General features: G+C 42.2%; 1 protein-coding gene across 4 annotated transcripts in view; it reads left to right on the plus strand.

The window, feature by feature from the left end:
• Positions 1-665: 665 nt before the first annotated feature.
• LOC133107164 (antimicrobial peptide NK-lysin-like) overlaps positions 666-24,460 on the plus strand; it is a 48,908-nt gene continuing 25,113 nt past the window's right edge. Inside the window, exons 1-5 of one of the 4 annotated variants that reach the window (XM_061216103.1) lie at positions 666-817; positions 1,193-1,266; positions 2,185-2,271; positions 2,777-2,948; positions 4,077-4,277. In XM_061216103.1, the coding sequence (XP_061072087.1) occupies positions 775-817; positions 1,193-1,266; positions 2,185-2,271; positions 2,777-2,938 (366 nt within the window). In that variant the 5' untranslated portion in view covers positions 666-774 and the 3' untranslated portion in view covers positions 2,939-2,948; positions 4,077-4,277. Of the gene's footprint in view, positions 818-1,192; positions 1,267-2,184; positions 2,272-2,776; positions 2,949-4,076; positions 4,278-14,734; positions 14,872-15,246; positions 15,327-16,232; positions 16,320-16,824; positions 16,980-18,112; positions 18,319-24,460 lie in introns of those variants that run through there. The other 3 variants (XM_061216088.1, XM_061216087.1, XM_061216113.1) reach the window with 3 other exon arrangements.

A 24,460-nucleotide genomic window follows, 5' to 3' on the forward strand; every position in this document is an offset into this window, starting at 1 on the left:
GAAACAAGTCATATAATTTTTTTAAGCATCTTCGCTTTACAATTTTCATTTACATGTGCCTAAGACCTTTGCACAGTACAGGACATACTGTATATTCAACCCAAAAAACTATGTTTTAAAGAAGAGATAATGATTGGCAAAAGCCAAAAAACTATTCACAGGCAGGAAGCACCGAGAACATTATCTTGACCTATGCACTGACAAGGCTTCCAACACACAATGCATTAATACCTGCTATGGGTACTGTAACTATGGTGGTCTACTTCAAACAACATGTACCACTGGGCAGGCTGCTGAGGATTTTTGAAACTTTTCATGAAATTCAAAATGTGAAACTTTCATAAATGATAGATTCATTACACAAACAGTAAAATATTGCATGCCTTTCTTTGTTTTAATCTTGATGATTACGGCTTACAGCTCATGAAAATCAAAAAATTAGAATATTACATGAGACCAATCAAAAATTAGATTTATAATACAGAAATGTCAACCTTCTGAAAAGTATGTTTATTTATATAATATATAATAGTGCATGCGTGTCATACTCAATAACTTTTCAAGCAAAAACATTAAAAAAAAAAAATGTTTGTCATGCTTGCAGATGCTACTCTATCTGCGGAGTGGGTGTGAAGCCACTTTCTTTTCTCTGTGGTAAAAGGCAACGGCATCTGCTCGTGAGGTCAGAGCGTTTAGGGCCTATAAAAGGTGGCACCAGTTCCAATGTCCCATTAGTGCTCCCCTGTCTAGATCAACTGTGAGAACGGCACGAAAATGAAGTTTCCCATCATGCTCTGCTTTCTGCTGGCCTACGCAGGTGAGTCGTTCTCATGCTCTGCTGTAACGTGGTTAAATGCTAGACACAGACGACGGCTTTCAGGTCAGTAGCGTAGGGCGGCCTGTAGCGTGCATGACTGGGACACGCAAGGTCGGTGGTTTGATCCCTGGTGTAGCCACAAAAAGATCCGCACAGCCGTTGGGCCCTTGAGCAAGGCCCTTAACCCTGCATTGCTCCAGGGGAGGATTGTCTCCTGCTTAGTCTAATCAACTGTATGTTGCTCTGGATAAGAGCATCTGCCAAATGCCATTAGTGTAATGTAATGTAAAGCATCTCGGTTTAAACCAGGCTGGTTATCCTGTTCAAACTCAAACCGAATGAGAACTCACTCTTCAGTGCTCTGTTGGTTCACAGTGTGCGCGCAGTCGGCTCATTTCCACGATGAGGGATTTCTGGAGGATGACCTGGCCTTCGATGCCGATGCAAAGGTGAGCCCTTTAATCTGCAAATGCCAATTTATCTGGGTTACATTTTACACATGTTAGGGAAAACATTTCACAGGTGAGCATAAAAACAACGATAGCTATACTTAACATTTCACAGGTGAGCATCGTCTGATGAAACAGACCCCAGTAAAAACAACGATAGCTATACTTGAGCTATTTCACTCTGGGATTTATTTCTTTGCAAAGAAATAACAGAAAGTGAGAAAGCTTACCGGCTTTCTGATTTGAATCAGACACAGTAAGACTCTTATACACACTTTTCCAGAAGGGGGGGATTTACCAAAACAAAAAGACATGAAGCTGTCCACGAACATTTATCAGTATTTTGTCTTCTGAATACCCCTTGTTGACCTTGCTGTAAGACCAGAATGTGCTAGCTGAGAAGCAGAGACATTAAGGTCAAAGGCTGTCTGTCTGCTGGGAGAGACAGAGAAAGACTCATAGTAAGCACTGAATTCAGAAAGTGGTCTCAAAGTAATAAGGATTATCACTAAAAGGTTATTTGTAATCACGTGACTGTCTTTATGTTAACAGACATTGTCAATTAAGAATCAATTAAGAAAATTACCCTTACACACATCATGCATTTCAACAACTGTGTATTTACTGAAGCACTCCAGCCGGCTCGAAGCTTCTCCCTCTGGCCGCTCTGACCAATCATGTCTCAGCTCTACACAGGAGTCATGGTTACAATCTTCATTACGACCAATCATGTCTCAGCTCTCTACGAGAGTAATGGTTGCAATCCCCACTACGACCAATCATGTCTCGGGCCACCACGGGAGTTACGGTTCTGCACTGGCATCACCAGACCAATTCGCTTGTGATTTACTGTGTGTATCGAAAATGTCATAATGGTTATGAAACAGCTAAGTGTCTCCTGCTGTTCTCCCTCTGTAGATTGAGACGGAATTCCCTGGCTTGTGTTTTATCTGCAAACGCGTCTTGGCGACAGTCCAGCGGACTCTCTCTCAAGACGACACCAAGGTAGCTGCACCGGCACCCCACCAAGTGCACCATACCTGCAGAAAGCCTCAGAGATCAGCCAGAATCAGTGCCAAATCTGAGCCCCTGAACCAGACATTATTACCAGAGAGGAACAAAAGAGCGAGGTCCAGCATCGAGGCTAAATTGCCCCACACTTATGCAAATGCAGACTGCAGTGCTGTTTTTACAATGGGTCCATATTACAGAGAAATGTTTTATATTTAGTCTGAATAAATGAATTGTGCACACTAGTGCTAGCTAAACTACTAAGAATCTACTGTACATTACCTAAGCTGATGCTCGTTTGTTGGTAGCGAGTCATAACTAGATAAGCGACTGTATGTAGTTATGTTAGCCGCAACCTGTTAGCAGCCTCGCTTATACTTGTGTGCTCACAAAAGTCCATTTTACACAGGCTCAAAATCTTCACATACTGTCAGGCTGTTTCATTTGGTTGGCAGCTAGGTTGAACTGTGAATATTTAGCATCTTTTTTATTCTTTCAGGCAGTAATTGAGAAAAAGCTTCATGACGCATGCAGAACACTGAGCTGGATGAATAGAATCTGCCAGATACTGGTCAGCAAAAACATCAATAAACTAAGGGACGAGCTCTCAACTATCGATTCCCCCAGAGCGGCCTGTGTTAAAATTCATCTCTGCTGGTAAGGACTGACTGGTAAGTACTTCATACCCGGTTCGTGGACTCCTGGAGAACCCTCTCGCTCTCCCGCACAGAACGCATTCTTATTCTGTTCCTCACATAATTAACAGTTTAAAATCAACCTTATCCTATCGCTCCGCTGGGTGCGGCACGGATGATCACAGCAAGGAGGTCCTGGGTCCGAATCCCAGTCGGCTGTGTGGAGTTTGCATGTCCTCCCCGTGTTTGCGTGGGTTTCCTCCCACAGTCCAAAGACATGCAGGTTAGGCTGATTGGAGAGTCTAAATTGCCCGTCGGTATGAGTGTGTGAGTGAATGGTGTGTGTGTCCTGCGATAGACTGGCGACCTGTCCAGGGTGTATTCCTGCCTTTCGCCCAATGTATGCTGGGATAGGCTCCAGCCCTCCTGCGACCCTGTTCTGGATAAGCAGGATAGATGGAAGTATTGCTTGCCAAACATAAAAGGAACATTACCAGGAGAAACTCTTCTACTGTCGCTCAATAAAGCATGGTCTACAAAAATGTGCTGAACATTGTGTTTCTCCTGAAACACCCCCGTTAGACATCAATCAATTTCCTGCAGGTTAGTGACAATTTTAAAGGGAACATCTTATTAAAAAAAAAAAACAATATAAATTCAGAACAAAACTATACGTGACTATACGTCTTTGATTTGCCAGCAAAATGAAAGACAAAAGGTTTTCATTCCATCACATTATAATTAGCATAAAATGCTAAATAACAATGCTAAATAATGACAAGGGGCAACTTGTACTGCGTTAATGTCCATTTGTAATATTGGCACTTTGAATGCATAAGATTGTGTTTAGGAAAAATTAACAATATTTATAATATTTACATTATCTAGTGATAACTAGAACTGAATATTGTTCTTTGCATATAGCAAAAATGTAAATTATTATTCTACCATTACCATACTCTTGGAAGGCACCGTTGGTTGTTGTCCTCTGATCTTAAATGTTTTTTGTATCTTTAAATCACCATATTTGTGTCTGTCCTTTTGCACACTGAGTTGCACCCGCAGAAGGAAATGTGCTTTAGACTGTACCGAACGTTTGGTTTATTGATTGACTGATTGATGGTGCTTGGAATAAAATATTATTTTTCTATTCCCCTTTCCTAGACCAAAAGCTTTGTGGGAGTGAGTCTGAGCGGTCAGGAAGAGGAATCGTCCCTGTCCTGGACGATCTTCGCGGAGCGCTTTCTCGTTATGCTGTTTTCATCATTTTTAGTATTAAAGTAGTAGTAGTAGTATCACTTGCTAAAGATAAAAGGCATTATCTACTGTCGCTCAATAAAGCATGATCATAAAAAAGCTGTGCATGTCTGGTAATTTAGCTTCTCACACCTGGGCTATGTACTTCAGACCATGAGACTGTCAGTTTCCTGCAGATTAATGCACTGGTTTTAAAGGCGTACAGTTGTATTCAAATAAATAGCAGTGTGTTTCAAAAAATGAATAAAGTGCAAATATTTTTTAATAGCTTTTAGTTCAATATTTCAAATGCCGTGAAAACATTACACATTCAATTCCAAATCAAAGCATTCGCAAATTTTAGTCTGTGTTATTATTTTACAGGAAGCAAAGAAAAGGAAAATTAATCTGTGGGGGGAAAAAAGATGACAGTGTCGACATTGTTCTCTTCAAACTGTATAAACTTAAAAAAATTTGGGCTGTAAAAAAACGTGTGCTGGACACATGGTTTTTGGACACGCCACTCTTTGGTATACGAGTTGGTCAATTTTATATAGCATCAGTCGTATAGCGCCTTTATCCAAAGCGCTGTATGACTGATGCATCTCATTCACCCACACACACACACACACACACCGATGGCGATTGGCTGCCATGCAAGGCACCAACCAGTTTGTCAGGAGCGTTTGGGGGTGGGGGTCTTGCTCAGGGACACTTCGGCACATCCCGGGCGGGGGATCGAACTGTGGAGGTTTTGGAAAAGCACATCCCCTGTATGGTTGGTGAATATTCACGGGACAGTTGAGGCCAGTCGAGCACCCAGCATGGAACCGAACATGTCCAAGTCCCGCCCAAATTTGGAATAGTCTAAGATTCCACCCGGGATGTGCCGAAGTGTCGATTCGATTCCACCCGGTTCGATTCCACCCGGGATGTGCCGAAGTGTCCCTGAGCAAGACACCTAACCCCCAAATGCTCCTGAAGAGCTGGTCGGTGCCTTGCATGGAAGCCAGTCGCTGTTGGTGGGTGTGTGTGTGAATGGGTGACTGAGAAGCATCAATTTTACAGCACTTTGGATAAAGGCACTGTATAAATGCCGACCATTTACCATTTACCATCTCATCCCTTCTTTTATTAGAGGTGGTTTCTGTTGCCATATCCCAGCTCAGATGGTGTTTATCCTAGTGCGGCAAAATAAATGAAACATGAAAGTTCAATTCATTTTTCATATTCATTTTTACAAGTGAATTAAAATGTGTAGAAAGAAAATGTCACATGAACTGGATAATTTCAATTGTCAGTTCTGATGTTCAAATAAGAACATTCTACTCACACATTTGTGATCGTACACCTTAAAGGGTTAAGAAGCAAAGAAGATGGAGGGGGCTAGTTATCTCCAGTAATGCAGTTTCAAAGTTTGAAGTTTCTATTTAAAATGAAGCATGTTTCCATCTCGGGGAAACTGCCCCAGAAATATTATCAGTGAGATTACAGAGATTTATTTCCCAGAGAGCTATTTGAACAAAAGTGCAAGAGGTAATCCTAGAGAGTGAAGTATATATACACTCACGAGCACTTTTTTTTACTTTATTATCCCTACTTATTCATGGGATTATCTAACCAGCCAATTGTGTGGCAGCAGCGCAATGCATAAAATCACGTAGATATGGGTCAGAAGCTTCAGTTAATGTTCACTGTGAACTTCATTTAGCAACTCCTGTGAGGGACTAGCACAGAGCCATCAGGCAGCAGCACACAGGGGTTTCTATGGTGACTATGAACACTCTACAGGAGTGTCCAAAACTTTGGGCACCCCTGGTCAAGAAGCCATTTACAATTAATATCGAAGTCAAGCGAACCTGACTAAATAGTACAACGTTAAACGTGACACATTTCTTCAAATAAACAAGATGACTTCTTATTTTTTAACATTTTGAAAATACTAAAAAAAAAAAAAAGAGGAAAGAAGCCCTGTGCAAAAGTTTGGGAACCCGGGACTTTCTAACTCCTCCTCTGGGAACTCTAACAGCTTGCAAACGCTTCCTGTAGCCAGCTAAGAGTCTTTCAATTCTCCCTTTTGGAATTTTATCCCATTCTTCCTGGCAGAGCACTTCTAGTTCAGAAATATTCTTTGGCTCCCTTGTGTGTATTGCAAATCGCTCCACAGGTTTTCAATGATACTCAAGTCTGGGGACTGCGGTGGCCATTCCAAAACCTTCAGCCGTCTTTCCTGGAGGCAGTTCATGGTTGATTTTGAGGTATGCTTTGGATAATCGCTGTAGTGGCTATTCCGTTTCAAAATTATAGCCACTGCCCCAGCAATAGAAGAGACTGTTTTAACGCACCTTTGTTGTAGATCCAGGCTCCATGCTCAGGTTCATTGTTTGAAAATAATAAACCAAACAAATAAATCCTACCAAAACGTTGTAGGCCAGCACTATGAACAAACAATGTCAAGTGTGTGTGTGAAAGAGAGAAAATAGATGATAGATGGAAGATTATAGAAGTTTAGGACATAAACTGTAGATTAGATGCGATGAGATGAGATGTGGTGGTTAGAAAACTGTGTTTGCTCTCAACTAAAGCTAAGACTCAATCCCTCCCCAAACATTTCTCACTTCCCTTTGTTAACTTGCACCACACCCCATTCCTATGGGTGTGGCCAAGATTGCCAATCAGTGGCCATCTGTCAATCAAAATCAGTAAATCAGAACTATAACAAAAAATATGGGAAGTCTTGAAATGATAATGATTATTCTTTAAATATAAACAAAAAAGGCTATTTGGCTCCTACATTCCGGCCCGTAATTGTGGCTGTGCTTAACAAAACACATGTATCCACAACAAATAAGGAACAATGGGAACCGAAGTATCGAGTAACTGACTTGGTTTAGGATGATTAGTTTAACCCCAGCAGAACGAAGCTGTTGCTGACACGATGTTTCAACTGAACTGACTAAACTTGTCTCGTCTCGGGCTGATGATGTCATTGTCTCTGGTCACCGTAGCGACAGGGGGTTTTATACACTGTATATTCAACCCAAAAACTATGTTTTAAAGAAGAGATAATGATTGGCAAAAGCCAAAAAACAATTCACAGACAGGAAGCACCGAGAACATTATCTTGACCTATGCACTGACAACACACAATGCGTTAATACCTGCTATGGGTACTGTAACTATGGTCTACTTCAAACACATGTACCACTGGGCAGGCTGCTGAGGATTCAATCAAATATTCTCTTTGAATCAAGAAAGGCACTAGTCCGTTTAAAAGTAGGACGTGTTCCAAATGGGTGAGAAACAATAAAACGCTTTAAGAAGTTTGTAGAAGAGCACAAAAAAAACTCTTACTAAATGCTCATATTTGCACTCATCTTTTTAATAAAAACTACCAAACGGATGGTGGATTAAATGGAATAGTGTGTCATGCAAAAGATGTATATTGGTCCCAGAACGGGGAAACGACAAGGCTGGCGATTTTCGTGTTTCGCATGCAAGTGTGGTTCGGACATTATCTAATCTGTTAATAATGTAAGGTTAGCCTTGTTACGGCACTGATGTATACGTGAGTGACTACGGGGTATAGCTACAGGTATCCTACGTTGTCTAGCCTATGTCTGTGTAGGGACTACAACTTCCACATTCCCACAGGAAAATTCTGCGACGTCCACCATGAATGACGTCTAACTTGGTTCAGCCAATCCCGTAATGGCGGGAGCAATAAACGGTCCCGTATAAGAGCAAGACACGTTCTTGGGATCTCTCTTCTGCTTCTCTCTTCTGCTTTTTCTGCCTCTTCTGCTTGTTCTCTTCGACGCACCCTTTTTGGCCCGTCGCTTCAGCTCATCTGCTCCGAGACTCGGACAGAGGCTGAATGCTGCACAGCGCACTACCAGGCCTACGGACACACCCAGTTACCTCGCGGTAACTACGTGGCCTATAGTGAGTGGAAATTGTTGTACGCGGAACGCTACCCCAGTTTACCCCAATAAAGCTCAACAACGAAACAGCAACGAACTTTTACACCTGGAAAAGGACCAGCGGATCAGACGACAACGCGCTGCTAAGACGGGAACACCCCAGCCTGCGCATCTCTCCCGGACACCATTCACAGCACCATCGCCGCTTCTACAAGGACAGCATGTCTTTTGGATCCAGCAATGCGTATGGACTCAGTAAGAAAACAAACATTCAGGCATAGCCAGTGTTTAGTTTAGTCTTAACTGTTTTTGTGAATCTGTGTTTCAATATTTACCATCCAACCATTGTAATGTGTTTGGTTAGCTACATATATATGTACGTGAATTGATTCGCCGTCTTTTGCGCATATATAGAGTAAAACTACGCAAGTAGTCCCTTCTCACAGCTGACTCTAACTCATTACCACACCCAGAACTCTAGCTTACTCAAGCTAGCTACTCCCACCTTTCCTTTGTTCAAGCGACACGCGCGCTTGCGCCCGCCACACACACGCACACACATACCCAACTAAATTTCTCTACTAACTTCCCGTTAGTTTATCTGTTATGTGTTTGTATGTTTGTTTAATAAATATATTTTATTAAACCCCGGTGTCCGTTTTGGAATCGCATAGACATGAGAGCCGAGTTAAAGCAGTCTTTCGAAGAACTTCCAACCTTCAGGTTATCGGTATGTTTAATCATTAATATTGGTTATTTTAATTATTAATTAAAATACTAAATTTGTGGTTAGATATTTCTGATAATAGTAATTTTATGAGACTGATTACTTTTTGTAGTTATACTGCTACACAACGTTTAACTGGCACCCCGGTTTCGTAGAGAGTAAAATCCCTGCGTTATTTGGCGGCCCGTGCGAGGACCCTACATAATTTGGAGTCCCGTGCGAGGACCCCTACATATTTTGGTGCCCCGTGTGAGGAAGACTAGCTTTGGCTCAAATTTCATGTCTTGTGACTTCATAACGAATTCCCCTTCCTCATTTGGAGCTCTGCGTGAGAAAGACGAGCTTTGGCTCATGTCACGTGACTCCAGAACGAATTCTCGGCATTCTTTCTCAGCTAAATTGCCACCAGTGCAATTTTTTGAAAATACCGCTAGATGTCACCCTTGTCCCATTTTTGAAAGCCTGCATGAGCCGCTTTCTCAATATACTGCCCCCTCGTGTAACATTGTGGCATTACATTCGTAATCTTACACGGTAGTTTGTTGATTGGCATTTACCTTCCGGTATAATACGTATTATCAATAATAGTATTATTAGCCGCACTGTATTATTAATTATAATTACTTTGTCAAAGTAATTTTAATAATTAATTGAATTTTACATTTAAATCCAAATTTAATTGTAATTTCAACCAATCACATTCTGGTATTTAGGATTAATGTGATCAGCATCACAGTTCCTATTTTACGGTCTGAATATCCGCCATATGTTCGGTCATTTTGCTGTTGTTGCATTGCAGTACCGCTAGTGCAACTCGAGTCCCTGTGTGATGCTATAGCTACCTTGTACTATAGTTAGAGAATATTCAAAGAGCGTTTTAAATTATTTATCCTTCATCACAACTTGTATGTTGGATTGTGATTTTGGTGAACAATTCATTGCCAACTTTTAGGAGCTCAAGGCCCTTGTGAAATAGTTAACTTCAAGAGTACCCTCTTAAGTTACTGATTCAGCTTTTAGCTTTATTTGGCGTGAGATATGGAACCCATATCTATTGATGAGTACCTTTCCTTTTTAGCCCAAGGTTTAGCACCTGGCTACGTAGCTTTCCTGAATCAGATGAACCTCACTGATTGTAGGAAAGAAATGTTCTCCTTAATCAACGAGAAAGGTCACTCCCCCACCCAGTCAAAAGACCCAATTCTAAGTTGTCTGGTCTTGAATTTTGCCAGACAGATTAGTCTTGCTCTTCAGAGCAACAAAAACTTAGAATCAGAGATGGCATACCTCAAAGGACAACACACCAGTGTTTTACTTGAGCTTCAAACTGTTGGCAAGAAAGCAGTACAATACTTGCATGATCTGCATTCAGCCGAATCAGATCTTTGTTCCTACAGAGAGGAATTATTTCAGTTGAAGAGTGGATGCCACAAGCTACCACATCCACTCTCTTCTGTAAGCCTGCTTTCTCAGGCTTGCCCAACTCCAGCTTCTCCTGCTTCCTCCTTACACCAGAAGGCGGGGGAAGGGGGGTCACAAATTGATTCGGGTTTGTCAGATCCCGGTTCCACAGCTTGCTCTGATGGAGACTCGTCAGTCTCCTCAGATTGCAGTGCTGTTGACCACCCATGCAATGGTTTGCCCACCTCTTCCCTGGAGAGGGAAAGGGGGGACTCCATCCCAATGGTGGTCCATCTCCGCAAGGGAGAAACAGTCAGGCAAGTACAGGACTGCACCTTCCATGCCCACCCCTCTGATGAGGAGGTCAGGGAACCCTCCCGTGGACACGATAGAGGAGATCTAACGTTATTAATTGGGCACACAAAAAGCAACGCTAATCCCGCTAGCTTTCCCTTTATAACTGAGAGGATAGGTGACAGCTCTGTACAGTACGCTGACAGCGACAATTCATCTTCTGCCAACCATTGCGAGAATGACTGTTTTGTAGCTCCGCCCCCTAAACCAAACCGAGGACGTCGAGCTCCGCATGAAACGCATTCACATTCAAATGTGATTTCAGTCTCTCCTTCTCCAAACAGGCAGACTAGTGCAACTTCACATGGTCTTCGCTTTGAGGAGCTAGAGGCCATGGCGAAGTATGTCCACACATTTGACCCCAAGGACTCCAAATTTAACATTCAGAGTTACTTGAGAGAAGTTGACTACTGTCTCTCGGATCTGCCTAGGGCAACCGATCGAGAAAAGGTACGACTTGTACGGAAAACCTCTACCAGAGAGATCCATACATTTATGGAACAACTTCCACCACAGGTTCGTTCCAGCTATCCCAAGGTTTGTGAAGCGTTGGTAGCTGAGTACCTGCCACGGTTTGATCAGGCCACAGCCATGATCAAATCTGTGGAGGTTAAACATAGCCGTACAGAACGACCAAAAGACTTTTACCAACGACTTAAACATGCTTTTTTCCAGGGCAGAAACGGACCAGGCTTAGATGAAGATCAAGCCTTCAAATCCCTTTTTGTGCACAACCTGCACCCCTGTGTCCGAACTCATGTTTCACTGTTTTCAAGGGGCCAACACTCAGCCCTTGAATTAAGAAATGAAGCCCAAATGGTCTGGGACACTTTAAGGATTGTGCCCAGGAACGAGGTATTGGAAACAGCTAAGCACGTTGTTCCAACCAAGCCCGCCGGCACTTCCCAAGTTGCCCCATTAAAATCTAATGGCTCAAAACAACGGCATGTGAGTAAGTTCCCGGTTAAGAGCCACCGTGGTCGCTTCTCACACTCTGATTCCAGCCGGAATTGGAGAGAAGACCGACCCGGTAGGCCCAAGCCTCAGAGTCACCAGCATGACTCTGATAGGGAAGATACCTTGTCTGTAGAGAGCTTCTTCAGTTCCTCTGAGGACAACTAAAGCCTCTAACCTTTGTTCAGTAGTGTGTATGCCTTGAGTAACCACTCCAAAGAGCTATCTGGTCTTGTTCAACCTCCATCAAAAGACGTTGAATAAGACTGATCTATAGCCGTGGTCTCCTCACAGGCAGACTCCCAGCTGAAGCTTTGACCACTTTCTTTTGCACACCTTTCCTACCAAAGGGGGGTGGCAAAATAAACTGGTAGTTTATAGCAGCCACTTAGATTTGCATGTAGCAGCAGCAAACGCAGATCGTAAGTAGGTACTGTAGAGTTAAATCCGACACCTGCTATAACTCATAAACGTTCATTGCTTCTTTCTATACCTACTGAACCATCGTAAAGTATTGCATGTAGAAACTACAGTGTAATCTTTACAAGTATATTGCCACACCCCAGTGTGCCTTACTCCACCTCTTCCCCAAGCAAGACAAGACCACTTGTGAGCTTACCACATCATTTAGAAATGAGACCACCTCTCCATTTCCTTCCTGATGACACAGCCATAAGGTTAAGCTTGGATACAGAAAGCTGCCCTAATTTGAAAATGTCCCCACATATTTCAGATGACAACCCTCGTCAGCAACCTGACTGTAGGGACTAGAACAATTGGTCAGTCTGAACAAGACTTCCAAAAAGGCTACAGCCTCTCCATCCTAGACCCCTACATCATCTGAACATTTTCATGGCTGGGTCATTCCTGTTGGTGCTCCACCTTCTGGACACCATCCAATAACTAACAAAACACCTGAACTAACAAAACGACTAACCCTTTCACCAAGGTTTCTCATGTTTTGTGACAATGTATTCACTGTTCGACCGTAGTGTTTCACATTGTTTGTATCATGTGTTTTAGACCAGTTTAGTTAATTGTTGATAAATGCCTGGATGTTTGTCAGTCAATTGTGAACTGTGTTACCGACCCAATGTACTTGACCTGTGGACTGTGAACTGACTTTTGTGCTCTCGAGGAACACTGGCTTCAGCCGCATCCTGAGACCACAGGGGGGATGTAGGGACTACAACTTCCACATTCCCACAGGAAAATTCTGCGACGTCCACCACGAATGACGTCTAACTTGGTTCAGCCAATCCCGTAATGGCGGGAGCAATAAACGGTCCCGTATAAGAGCAAGACACGTTCTTGGAATCTCTCTTCTGCTTCTCTCTTCTGCTTTTTCTGCCTCTTCTGCTTGTTCTCTTCGACGCACCCTTTTTGGCCCGTCGCTTCAGCTCATCTGCTCCGAGACTCGGACAGAGGCTGAATGCTGCACAGCGCACTACCAGGCCTACGGACACACCCAGTTACCTCGCGGTAACTACGTGGCCTATAGTGAGTGGAAATTGTTGTACGCGGAACGCTACCCCAGTTTACCCCAATAAAGCTCAACAACGAAACAGCAACGAACTTTTACACCTGGAAAAGGACCAGCGGATCAGATGACAACGCGCTGCTAAGACGGGAACACCCCAGCCTGCGCATCTCTCCCGGACACCATTCACAGCACCATCGCCGCTTCTACAAGGACAGCATGTCTTTTGGATCCAGCAATGCGTATGGACTCAGTAAGAAAACAAACATTCAGGCATAGCCAGTGTTTAGTTTAGTCTTAACTGTTTTTGTGAATCTGTGTTTATTTACCATCCAACCATTGTAATGTGTTTGGTTAGCTACATATATATGTACGTGAATTGATTCGCCGTCTTTTGCACATATATAGAGTAAAACTACGCTAGTAGTCCCTTCTCACAGCTGACTCTAACTCATTACCACACCCAGAACTCTAACTTACTCAAGCTAGCTACTCCCACCTTTCCTTTGTTCAAGCGACACGCGCGCTTGCGCCCGCCACACACACGCACACACATACCCAACTAAATTTCTCTACTAACTTCCCGTTAGTTTATCTGTTATGTGTTTGTATGTTTGTTTAATAAATATATTTTATTAAACCCCGGTGTCCGTTTTGGAATCGCATAGACATGAGAGCCGAGTTAAAGCAGTCTTTCGAAGAACTTCCAACCTTCAGGTTATCGGTATGTTTAATCATTAATATTGGTTATTTTAATTATTAATTAAAATACTAAATTTGTGGTTAGATATTTCTGATAATAGTAATTTTATGAGACTGATTACTTTTTGTAGTTATACTGCTACACAACGTTTAACTGGCACCCCGGTTTCGTAGAGAGTAAAATCCCTGCGTTATTTGGCGGCCCGTGCGAGGACCCTACATAATTTGGAGTCCCGTGCGAGGACCCCTACATCTGTTAGGACTGTAAACTGCTACGGGTGCAGTGGGGCAGAGTCTTTGCAGAGTGCGGACTAATAGAGGAACTCAGTGCAGCAGAACCACAGAGATTAAATCAGCCGTTCTGTTCGCATGGCCGGGAAACAGCAGTTTACTCTTCTACTGATGATAGATTACACCCCTCCAGAGCGCAGCAGCCACAGGTCTTTGTGGTTTTTTGGCTTTCTTCTAAATGATAAGTAAAGATAAGTATAATGCCTTTAATATGTAGTATTGCCAATACAGTTTACAGTGCACCATAAGATAAAAAATTATTTGAGAGGTTCGAATCTTAAATTGATATTGGTGGTGGTGACATATATTGATGGTAAATGGTTGGCATTTACAGGTGCATCTCAACAAATGACAATATTCGTGAAACTTTTCATGAAAAGTTCATTTTTTTCTGTAATTTAATTCAAAATGTGAAACTTTCATAAATTATAGATTCATTACATATACAGTAAAATATTGCATGCCTTTCTTTGTTTTAATCTTGATGATTACGGCTTACAGCTCATGAAAATCAAAAAATTAGAATATTACATGAGACCAATCAAAAATTGGATTTATAATACAGAAATGTCAACCTTCTGAAAAGTATGTTCATTTATATAATATATAATAGTGCATGCGTGTCATATTCAATAACTTTTCAAGCAAAAACATTTAAAAAAAATTTTTTTGTCATGCTTGCAGATGCTACTCTATCTGCGGAGTGGGTCTGAAGCCGCTTTCTTATCTCTGTGGTAAAAGGCATCTGGTCGTGATGTCAGAGTGTTTAGGGCCTATAAAAGGTGGCACCAGTGCCAATGTCCCATTAGTGCTCCCCTGTCTAGATCGACTGTGAGAACGGCACGAAAATGAAGTTTCCCATCATCCTCTGCTTTCTGCTGGCCTACGCAGGTGAGTCGTTCTCATGCTCTGCTGTAACGTGGTTAAATGCTAGACACAGACGATGGCTTTCAGGTCAGTAGCGTAGGGCGGCCTGTAGCGTGCATGACTGGGACACGCAAGGTCGGTGGTTCGATCCCCGGTGTAGCCACAAAAAGATCCGCACAGCCGTTGGCCCCTTGAGCAAGGCCCTTAACCCTGCATTGCTCCAGGGGAGGATTGTCTCCTGCTTAGTCTAATCAACTGTATGTTGCTCTGGATAAGAGCATCTGCCAAATGCCATTAGTGTAATGTAATGTAAAGCATCTCGGTTTAAACCAGGCTGGTTATCCTGTTCAAACTCAAACCGAATGAGAACTCACTCTTCAGTGCTCTGTTGGTTCACAGTGAGCGCGCAGTCGGCTCATTTCCACGATGAGGGATTTCTGGAGGATGACCTGGCCTTCGATGCCGATGCCGATGCAAAGGTGAGCCCTTTAATCTGCAAATGCCAATTTATCTGGTTTACATTTTACACATGTTAGGGAAAACATTTCACAGGTGAGCATAAAAACAACGATAGCTGTACTTCAGCTATTTCACTCTGGGATTTATTTCTTTGCAAAGAAATAACAGAAAGTGAGAAAGCTTACCGGCTTTCTGATTTGAATCAGACACAGTAAGACTCTTATACACACTTTTCCAGAAGGGGGGGATTTACCAAAACAAAAAGACATGAAGCTGTCCACGAACATTTATCAGTATTTTGTCTTCTGAATACCCCTTGTTGACCTTGCTGTAAGACCAGAATGTGCTAGCTGAGAAGCAGAGACATTAAGGTCAAAGGCTGTCTGTCTGCTGGGAGAGAGACAGAGAAAGACTCATAGTAAGCACTGAATTCAGAAAGTGGTCTCATAGTAATAAGGATTATCACTAAAAGGTTATTTGTAATCACGTGACTGTCTTTATGTTAACAGACATTGTCAATTAAGAATCAATTAAGAAATTACCCTGACACACATCATTCATTTCAACAACTGTGTATTTACTGAAGCACTCCAGCCGGCTCAAAGCTTTTCCCTCTGGCCGCTCTGACCAATCATGTCTCAGCTCTACACGGGAGTCATGGTTACAATCTTCATTACGACCAATCATGTCTCAGCTCTACACGGGAGTCATGGTTACAATCTTCATTGCGACCAATCATGTCTCAGCTCTCTACGAGAGTAATGGTTACAATCCCCACTACGACCAATCATGTCTCGGGCCACCACGGGAGTTATGGTTCTGCACTGGCATCACCAGACCAATTAGCTTGTGATTTACTGTGTGTATCAAAAATGTCATAATGGTTATGAAACAGCTAAGTGTCTCCTGCTGTTCTTCCTCTGTAGATTGAGACGGAATTCCCTGGCTCGTGTTTTATCTGCAAACGCATCTTGGAGAAAGTCCAGCGGACTCTCTCTAAAGACGACACCAAGGTAGCTGCACCGGCACCCCACCAAGTGCACCATACCTGCAGAAAGCCTCAGAGATCAGCCAGAATCAGTGCCAAATCTGAGCCCCTGAACCAGACATTATTACCAGAGAGGAACAAAAGAGCGAGGTCCAGCATCGAGGCTAAATTGCCCCTCACTTATGCAAATGCAGACTCCAGTGCTGTTTTTACAATGGGTCCGTATTACAGAGAAATGTTTTATATTTAGTCTGAATAAATGAATTGTGCACACTAGTGCTAGCTAAACTACCAAGAATCTACTGTACATTACCTAAGCTGATGCTCGTTTGTTGGTAGCGAGTCATAACTAGATAAGCGACTTTATCTAGTTATGTTAGCCGCAACCTGTTAGCAGCCTCGCTTATACTTGTGTGCTCACAAAAGTCCATTTTACACAGGCTCAAAATCTTCACATACTGTCAGGCTGTTTCATTTGGTTGGCAGCTAGGTTGAACTGTGAATATTTAGCATCTTTTTTATTCTTTCAGGCAGCACTTGAGAAAAAGCTTCATGGAGCATGCACAAAACTGAGATTGGGTAGAATCTGCCAGAGACTGGTCAGCAAATACATCAATAAACTAAGGAGCGAGCTCTCAACTACCGATTCCCCCAGAACGGCCTGTGTTAAAATTCGTCTCTGCCGGTAAGGACTGACTTCATACCCGGTTCGTGGACTCCTGGAGAACCCTCTCGCTCTCCCGCACAGAACGCATTCTTATTCTGTTCTTCACATAATTAACAGTTTAAAATCAACCTTATCCTATCGCTCCGCTGGGTGTGGCACGGATGATCACAGCAAGGAGGTCCTGGGTCCGAATCCCGGTCGGCTGTGTGGAGTTTGCGTGTCCTCCCCGTGTTTGCGTGGGTTTCCTCCCACAGTCCAAAGACATGCAGGTTAGGCTGATTGGAGAGTCTAAATTGCCCGTAGGTATGAGTGTGTCAGTGAATAGTGTGTGTGCCCTGCGATGGACTGGTGACCTGTCCAGGGTGTATTCTTGCCTTTCGCCCAATGTATGCTGGGATAGGCTCCAGCCCCCCTGCGACCCTGTTCTGGATAAGCAGGATAGATGGAAGTATTGCTTGCCAAACATAAAAGGAACATTACCGGGAGAAACTCTTCTACTGTCGCTCAATAAACCATGGTCTACAAAAATGTGCTGAACATTGTGTTTCTCCTGAAACACCCCCGTTAGACATCAGTCAATTTCCTGCAGGTTAGTGACAATTTTAAAGGGAACATCTTATAACAAAAAAAAAAACAATATAAATTCAGAACAAAACTATACGTGACTATACGTCTTTGATTTGCCAGCAAAATGAAAGACAAAAGGTTTTCATTCCATCACATTATAATTAGCATAAAATGCTAAATAACAATGCTAAATAATGACAAGGGGCAACTTGTACTGCGTTAATGTCCATTTGTAATATTGGCACTTTGAATGCATAAGATTGTGTTTAGGAAAAATTACCAATATTTATAATATTTACATTATCTAGTGATAGCTAGAACTGAATAATGTTCTTTGCATATAGCAAAAATGTAAATTATTATTCTACCATTACCATACTCTTGGAAGGCACCGTTGGTTGTTGTCCTCTGATCTTAAATGTTTTTTGTATCTTTAAATCACCATATTTGTGTCTGTCTTTTTGCACACTGAGTTGCACCCGCAGAAGGAAATGTGCTTTAGACTGTACCGAACGTTTGGTTTATTGATTGACTGATTGATGGTGCTTGGAATAAAATATTATTTTTCTATTCCCCTTTCCTAGACCAAAAGCTTTGTGGGAGTGAGTCTGAGCGGTCAGGAAGAGGAATCGTCCCTGTCCTGGACGATCTTCGCGGAGTGCTTTCTCGTTATGCTGTTTTCATCATTTTTGGTATTAAAGTAGTAGTAGTAGTATCACTTGCTAAAGATAAAAGGCATTATCTACTGTCGCTCAATAAAGCATGATCATAAAAAAGCTGTGCATGTCTGGTCATTTAGCTTCTCACACCTGGGCTATGTACTTCAGACCATTAGACTGTCAGTTTCCTGCAGATTAATGACAATTAAAAAATATTTCACTGGTTTTAAAGGCGTACAGTTGTGTTCAAATAAATAGCGTGTTTCAAAAAATGAATAAAGTGCAAATATTTTTTAATAGCTTTTAGTTCAATATTTCAAATGCAGTGAAAAACATTACACATTCAATTCCAAATCAAAGCATTCGCAAATTTTAGTCTGTTATTATTTTACAGGAAGCAAAGAAAAGGAATATTAATCTGTGGGGGGAAAAATGATGACAGTGTCGACATTGTTCTCTTCAAACTGTATAAACTTTAAAAAATGTGGGCTGTAAAAAAACGTGTGCTGGACACATGGTTTTTGGATTCGCCACTCTTTGGTATACGAGTTGGTCAATTTTATATAGCATCAGTCGTATAGCGCCTTTATCCAAAGCGCTGTATGACTGATGCATCTCATTCACCCACACACACACACACACACACCGATGGCGATTGGCTGCCATGCAAGGCACCAACCAGTTTGTCAGGAGCGTTTGGGGGTGGGGGTCTTGCTCAGGGACACTTCGGCGAACTGTGGAGGTTTTGGAAAAGCACATCCCCTGTATGGTTGGTGAATATTCACGGGACAGTTGAGGCCAGTCGAGTACCCAGCATGGAACCGAACATGTCCAAGTCCCGCCCAAATTTGGAATAGTCTAAGAGCAGTCGGAGGGTTGCCGGTTCGATTCCACCCGGGATGTGCCGAAGTGTCCCTGAGCAAGAGACCTAACCCCCAAATGCTCCTGAAGAGCTGGTCGGTGCCTTGCATGGAAGCCAGTCGCTGTTGGTGGGTGTGTGTGTGAATGGGTGACTGAGAAGCATCAATTTTACAGCACTTTGGATAAAGGCGCTGTATAAATGCCGACCATTTACCATTTACCATCTCATCCCTTCTTTTATTAGAGGTGGTTTCTGTTGCCATATCTCAGCTCAGATGGTGTTTATCCTAGTGCGGCAAAATAAATGAAATATGAAAGTTCAATTCATTTTTCATATTCATTTTTGCAAGTGAATTAAAATGTGTAGAAAGAAAATGTCACAAGAACTGGATAATTTCAATTGTCAGTTCTGATGTTCAGATAAGAACATTCTACTCACACATTTGTGATCGTACACCTTAAAGGGTTAAGAAGCAAAGAAGATGGAGGGGGCTAGTTATCTCCAGTAATGCAGTTTCAAAGTTTGAAGTTTCTATTTAAAATGAAGCATGTTTCCATCTCGGGGAAACTGCCCCAGAAATATTATCAGTGAGATTACAGAGATTTATTTCCCAGAGAGCTATTTGAACAAAAGTGCAAGAGGTACTCCTAGAGAGTGAAGTATATATACACTCACCGAGCACTTTTTTTTACTTTATTTTCCCTACTTATTCATGGGATTATCTAACCAGCCAATTGTGTGGCAGCAGCGCAATGCATAAAATCACGTAGATATGGGTCAGAAGCTTCAGTTAATGTTCACTGTGAACTTAATTTAGCAACTCCTGTGAGGGACTAGCACAGAGCCATCAGGCAGCAGCACACAGGGGTTTCTATGGTGACTATGAATACTCTACAGGAGTGTACAAAACTTTGGGCACCCCTGGTCAAGAAGCCGTTTACAATTAATATCTAAGTCAAGCGAACCTGACTAAATAGTACAACGTTAACACAGTAACACATTTGTGACACATTTCTTCAAATAAACAAGATGACTTCTTATTTTTTTAACATTTTGAAAATACTAAAAGAAAAAAAAAGGAAAGAAGCCCTGTGCAAAAGTTTGGGAACCCGGAACTCCTCCTCTGGGAACTCTAACAGCTTGCAAACGCTTCCTGTAGCCAGCTAAGAGTCTTTCAATTCTCCCTTTTGGAATTTTATCCTATTCTTCCTGGCAGAGCACTTCTAGTTCAGAAATATTCTTTGGCTCCCTTGTGTGTATTACAAATCGCTCCACAGATTTTCAATGATATTCAAGTCTGGGGACTGCGGTGGCCATTCCAAAACCTTCAGCTGTCTTTCCTGGAGGTAGTTCATGGTTGATTTTGAGGTATGCTTTGGATAATCGCCTTGCTGGAACACCCAACCTCTCTTCAACTTGAATGTCTGGATTGACATTAGCCTCTAGAATTTCTTGATATTTGGTGGAATCCATTCTTCCTTCCACTGACACAATATGTCCTGTGCCCCAGATGCAACACAACCCCAACGCATGATGGATCCACCTCCATGCTTCACAGTTGGCAAGGTGTTCTTCTCTTCAAAGGCTTCACCCTTTTTTCAATTTGTTCAATTTTGGTTTCATCAGTCCAAAGCACATTGTTTCAAAATGTTTCAGGCTTCTCAATGTTTTGTTTTGCATACTTCAGACGCTTAATTTTGTGTCATCCATGTTGGCAACTCTGCCATGTAGATCCAATGGGAACTGATGTAGTTTTAAAGTTGAAGGGTGATGACTTAAAAAGAAAAAGAGTTTTATTTTTTAATCATTTACTGCTCTGTATAGTACATTTTTCAATATTCAGAAACAAGTAATTTACATGTGCCTAAGACAGGACATACTGTATATTCAACCCAAAAACTATGTTTTAAAGAAGAGATAATGATTGGCAAAAGCCAAAAAACAATTCACAGACAGGAAGCACCGAGAACATTATCTTGACCTATGCACTGACAACACACAATGCATTAATACCTGCTATGGGTACTGTAACTATGGTGGTCTACTTCACACAACATGTACCACTGGGCAGGCTGCTGAGGATTCAATCAAATATTCTCTTTGAATCAAGAAAGGCACTAGTCCGTTTAAAAGTAGGACGTGTTCCAATTGGGTGAGAAACAATAAAACACTTGTTTTTGTAGAAGAGCACAAAAAAAACTCTTACTAAATGCTCATATTTGCACTCATCTTTTTAATAAAAACTACCAAACGGATGGTGGATTAAATGGAATAGTGCGTCTGCCTCACCAAAAGATGTATATTGGTCCCAGAACGGGGAAACGACAAGGCAGGCGATTTTCGTGTTTCGCCTGCAAGTGTGGTTCGGACATTATCTAATCTGTTAATAATGTAAGGTTAGCCTTGTTACGGCACTGATGTATACGTGAGTGACTACGGGGTATAGCTACAGGTATCCTACGTTGTCTAGCCTATGTCTGTTAGGACTGTAAACTGTTATGGGTGCAGTGGGGCAGAGTCTTTGCAGAGTGCGGACTAATAGAGGAACTCAGTGCAGCAGAACCAGAGATTAAATCAGCCGTTCTGTTCGCATGGCCAGGAAACAGCAGTTTACTCATCTACTGATGACAGATCACACCCCTCCAGAGCGCAGCAGCCACAGGAAGTCTATTTAATATGTAGTATTGCCAATACAGTTTACAGTGCACCGTAAGATTAAAAGTTCTTTGAGAGGTTTGAATCTTAAATTAATATTGGTGGTGGTGACATACAGTGGTGTGAAAAAGTGTTTGCCCCCTTCCTGATTTCTTTTTTTTTGCATGTTTGTCACACTTAAATGTTTCAGATCATCAAACAAATTTAAATATTAGTCAAAGACAACGCAAGTAAACACAAAATGCAGTTTTTAAATGAAGGTTTTTATTATTAAGGGAGAAAAAAAATCCAACCCTACATGGCCCTGTGTGAAAAAGTGATTGCCCCCCCTGTTAAAACATAACTTAACTGTGGTTTATCAAACCTGAGTTCAATTTCTCTAGCCACACCCAGGCCTGATTACTGCCACACCTGTTCTCAATCAAGAAATCACTTAAATAGGACCTGCCTGACAAAGTGAAGTAGACCAAATGATCCTCAAAAGCTAGACATCATGCCGAGATCTAAAGAAATTCAGGAACAAATGAGAAAGAAAGTAATTGAGATCTATCAGTCTGGAAAAAGTTATAAAGCCATTTCTAAAGCTTTGGGACTCCAGCGAACCACAGTGAGAGCCATTATCCACAAATGGCGAAAACATGGAACAGTGGTGAACCTTCCCAGGAGTGGCCGGCTGACCAAAATTTCCCCAAGAGTGCAGCAATGACTCATCCAAGAGGTCACAAAAGACCCCACAACAACATCCAAAGAACTGCAGGCCTCACTTGCCTCAGTTAAGGTCAGTGTTCACTCCACCATAAGAAAGAGACTGGGCAAAAAGGACCTGCATGGCAGAGTTCCAAGACAAAACCACTGCTGAGCAAAAAGAACATTAAGGCTCGTCTCAATTTTGCCAGAAAACATCTTGATGTTCCCCAAGACTTTTGGGAAAATACTCTGTGGTCTGACGAGACAAAAGTTGAACTTTTTGGATGGTGTGTGTCCCATTACATCTGGCGTAAAAGTAACACCGCATTTCAGAAAAAGAACATCATACCAACAGTAAAATATGGTGGTGGTAGTGTGATGGTCTGGGGCTGTTTTGCTGCTTCAGGACCTGGAAGACTTTCTGTTATAAATGGAACCATGAATTCTGCTGTCTACCAAAAAATCCTGAAGGAGAATGTCCGGCCATCTGTTCGTGACCTCAAGCTGAAACGAACTTGGGTTCTGCAGCAGGACAATGATCCAAAACACACCAGCAAGTCCACCTCTGAATGGCTGAAGAAAAACAAAATGAAGACTTTGGAGTGGCCTAGTCAAAGTCCTGACCTGAATCCTATTGAGATGCTGTGGCATGACCTTAAAAAGGCGGTTCATGCTCAAAAACCCTCCAATGTGGCTGAATTACAACAATTCTGCAAAGATGAGTGGGCCAAAATTCCTCCACAGCGCTGTAAGAGACTCATTGCAAGTTATCGCAAACGCTTGATTGTAGTTGTTGCTGCTAAGGGTGGCCCAAGCAGTTATTAGGTTTAGGGGGCAATCACTTTTTCACACAGGGCCATGTAGTTTTGGATTTTTTTTCTCCCTTAATAATAAAAACCTTCATTTAAAAACTGCATTTTGTGTTTACTTGTGTTGTCTTTGACTAATATTTAAATTTGTTTGATGATCTGAAACATTTACGTGTGACAAACATGCAAAAGAATAAGAAATCAGAAAGGGGGCAAACACTTTTTCACACCACTGTATATTGATGGTAAATGGTTGGCATTTACAGGTGCATCTCAACAAATTACAATATTCGTGAAACTTTTCATGAAAAGTTCATTTTTTTCAATCAAAAATTGGATTTATAATACAGAAATGTCGACCTTCTGAAAAGTATGTTCATTTATATAATATATAATAGTGCATGCGTGTGTCATATTCAATAACTTTTCTTGCAAAAAATGTTTTAACATTTTTTTTGCAGAGGCTACTCTATCTGCGATGTCCGGTGGGGGAGTGGGTGTGAAGCCGCTTTCTTATCTCTGTGGTAAAAGGCAACGGCATCTGCTCGTGAGGTCAGAGCGTTTAGGGCCTATAAAAGGTGGTACCAGTGCCAATGTCCCTGTCTAGATCGACTGTGAGAACGGCACGAAAATGAAGTTTCCCATCATCCTCTGCTTTCTGCTGGCCTACGCAGGTGAGTCGTTCTCATGCTCTGCTGTAACGTGGTTAAATGCTAGACACAGACGACGGCTTTCAGGTCAGTAGCGTAGGGCGGCCTGTAGCGTGCATGACTGGGACACGCAAGGTCGGTGGTTTGATCCCCGGTGTAGCCACAATAAGATCCGCACAGCCGTTGGCCCCTTGAGCAAGGCCATTAGATCTCCTCCAGGGGAGAATTGTCTGCTGCTTAGTCTAATCAACTGTATGTTGCTCTGGATAAGAGCATCTGCCAAATGCCATTAGTGTAATGTAATGTAATGTAATGTAAAGCATCTCGGTTTAAACCAGGCTGGTTATCCTGATCAAACTCAAACAGAATGAGAACTCACTCTTCAGTGCTCTGTTGGTTCACAGTGTGCGCGCAGTCGGCTCATTTCCACGATGATGGATTTCTGGAGGATGACCTGGCCTTCGATGCCGATGCCGATGCAAAGGTGAGCCCTTTAATCTGCAAATGCCAATTTATCTGGTTTACATTTTACACATTTTACATATGAAGGGAAAATTGCCCCTTTTAACATTTCACAGATGAGCATCGTCTGATGAAACAGACCCCAGTA

Source organism: Conger conger, chromosome 1, assembly GCF_963514075.1.
Source record: "Conger conger chromosome 1, fConCon1.1, whole genome shotgun sequence".
Lineage (NCBI taxonomy): Eukaryota > Metazoa > Chordata > Actinopteri > Anguilliformes > Congridae > Conger > Conger conger.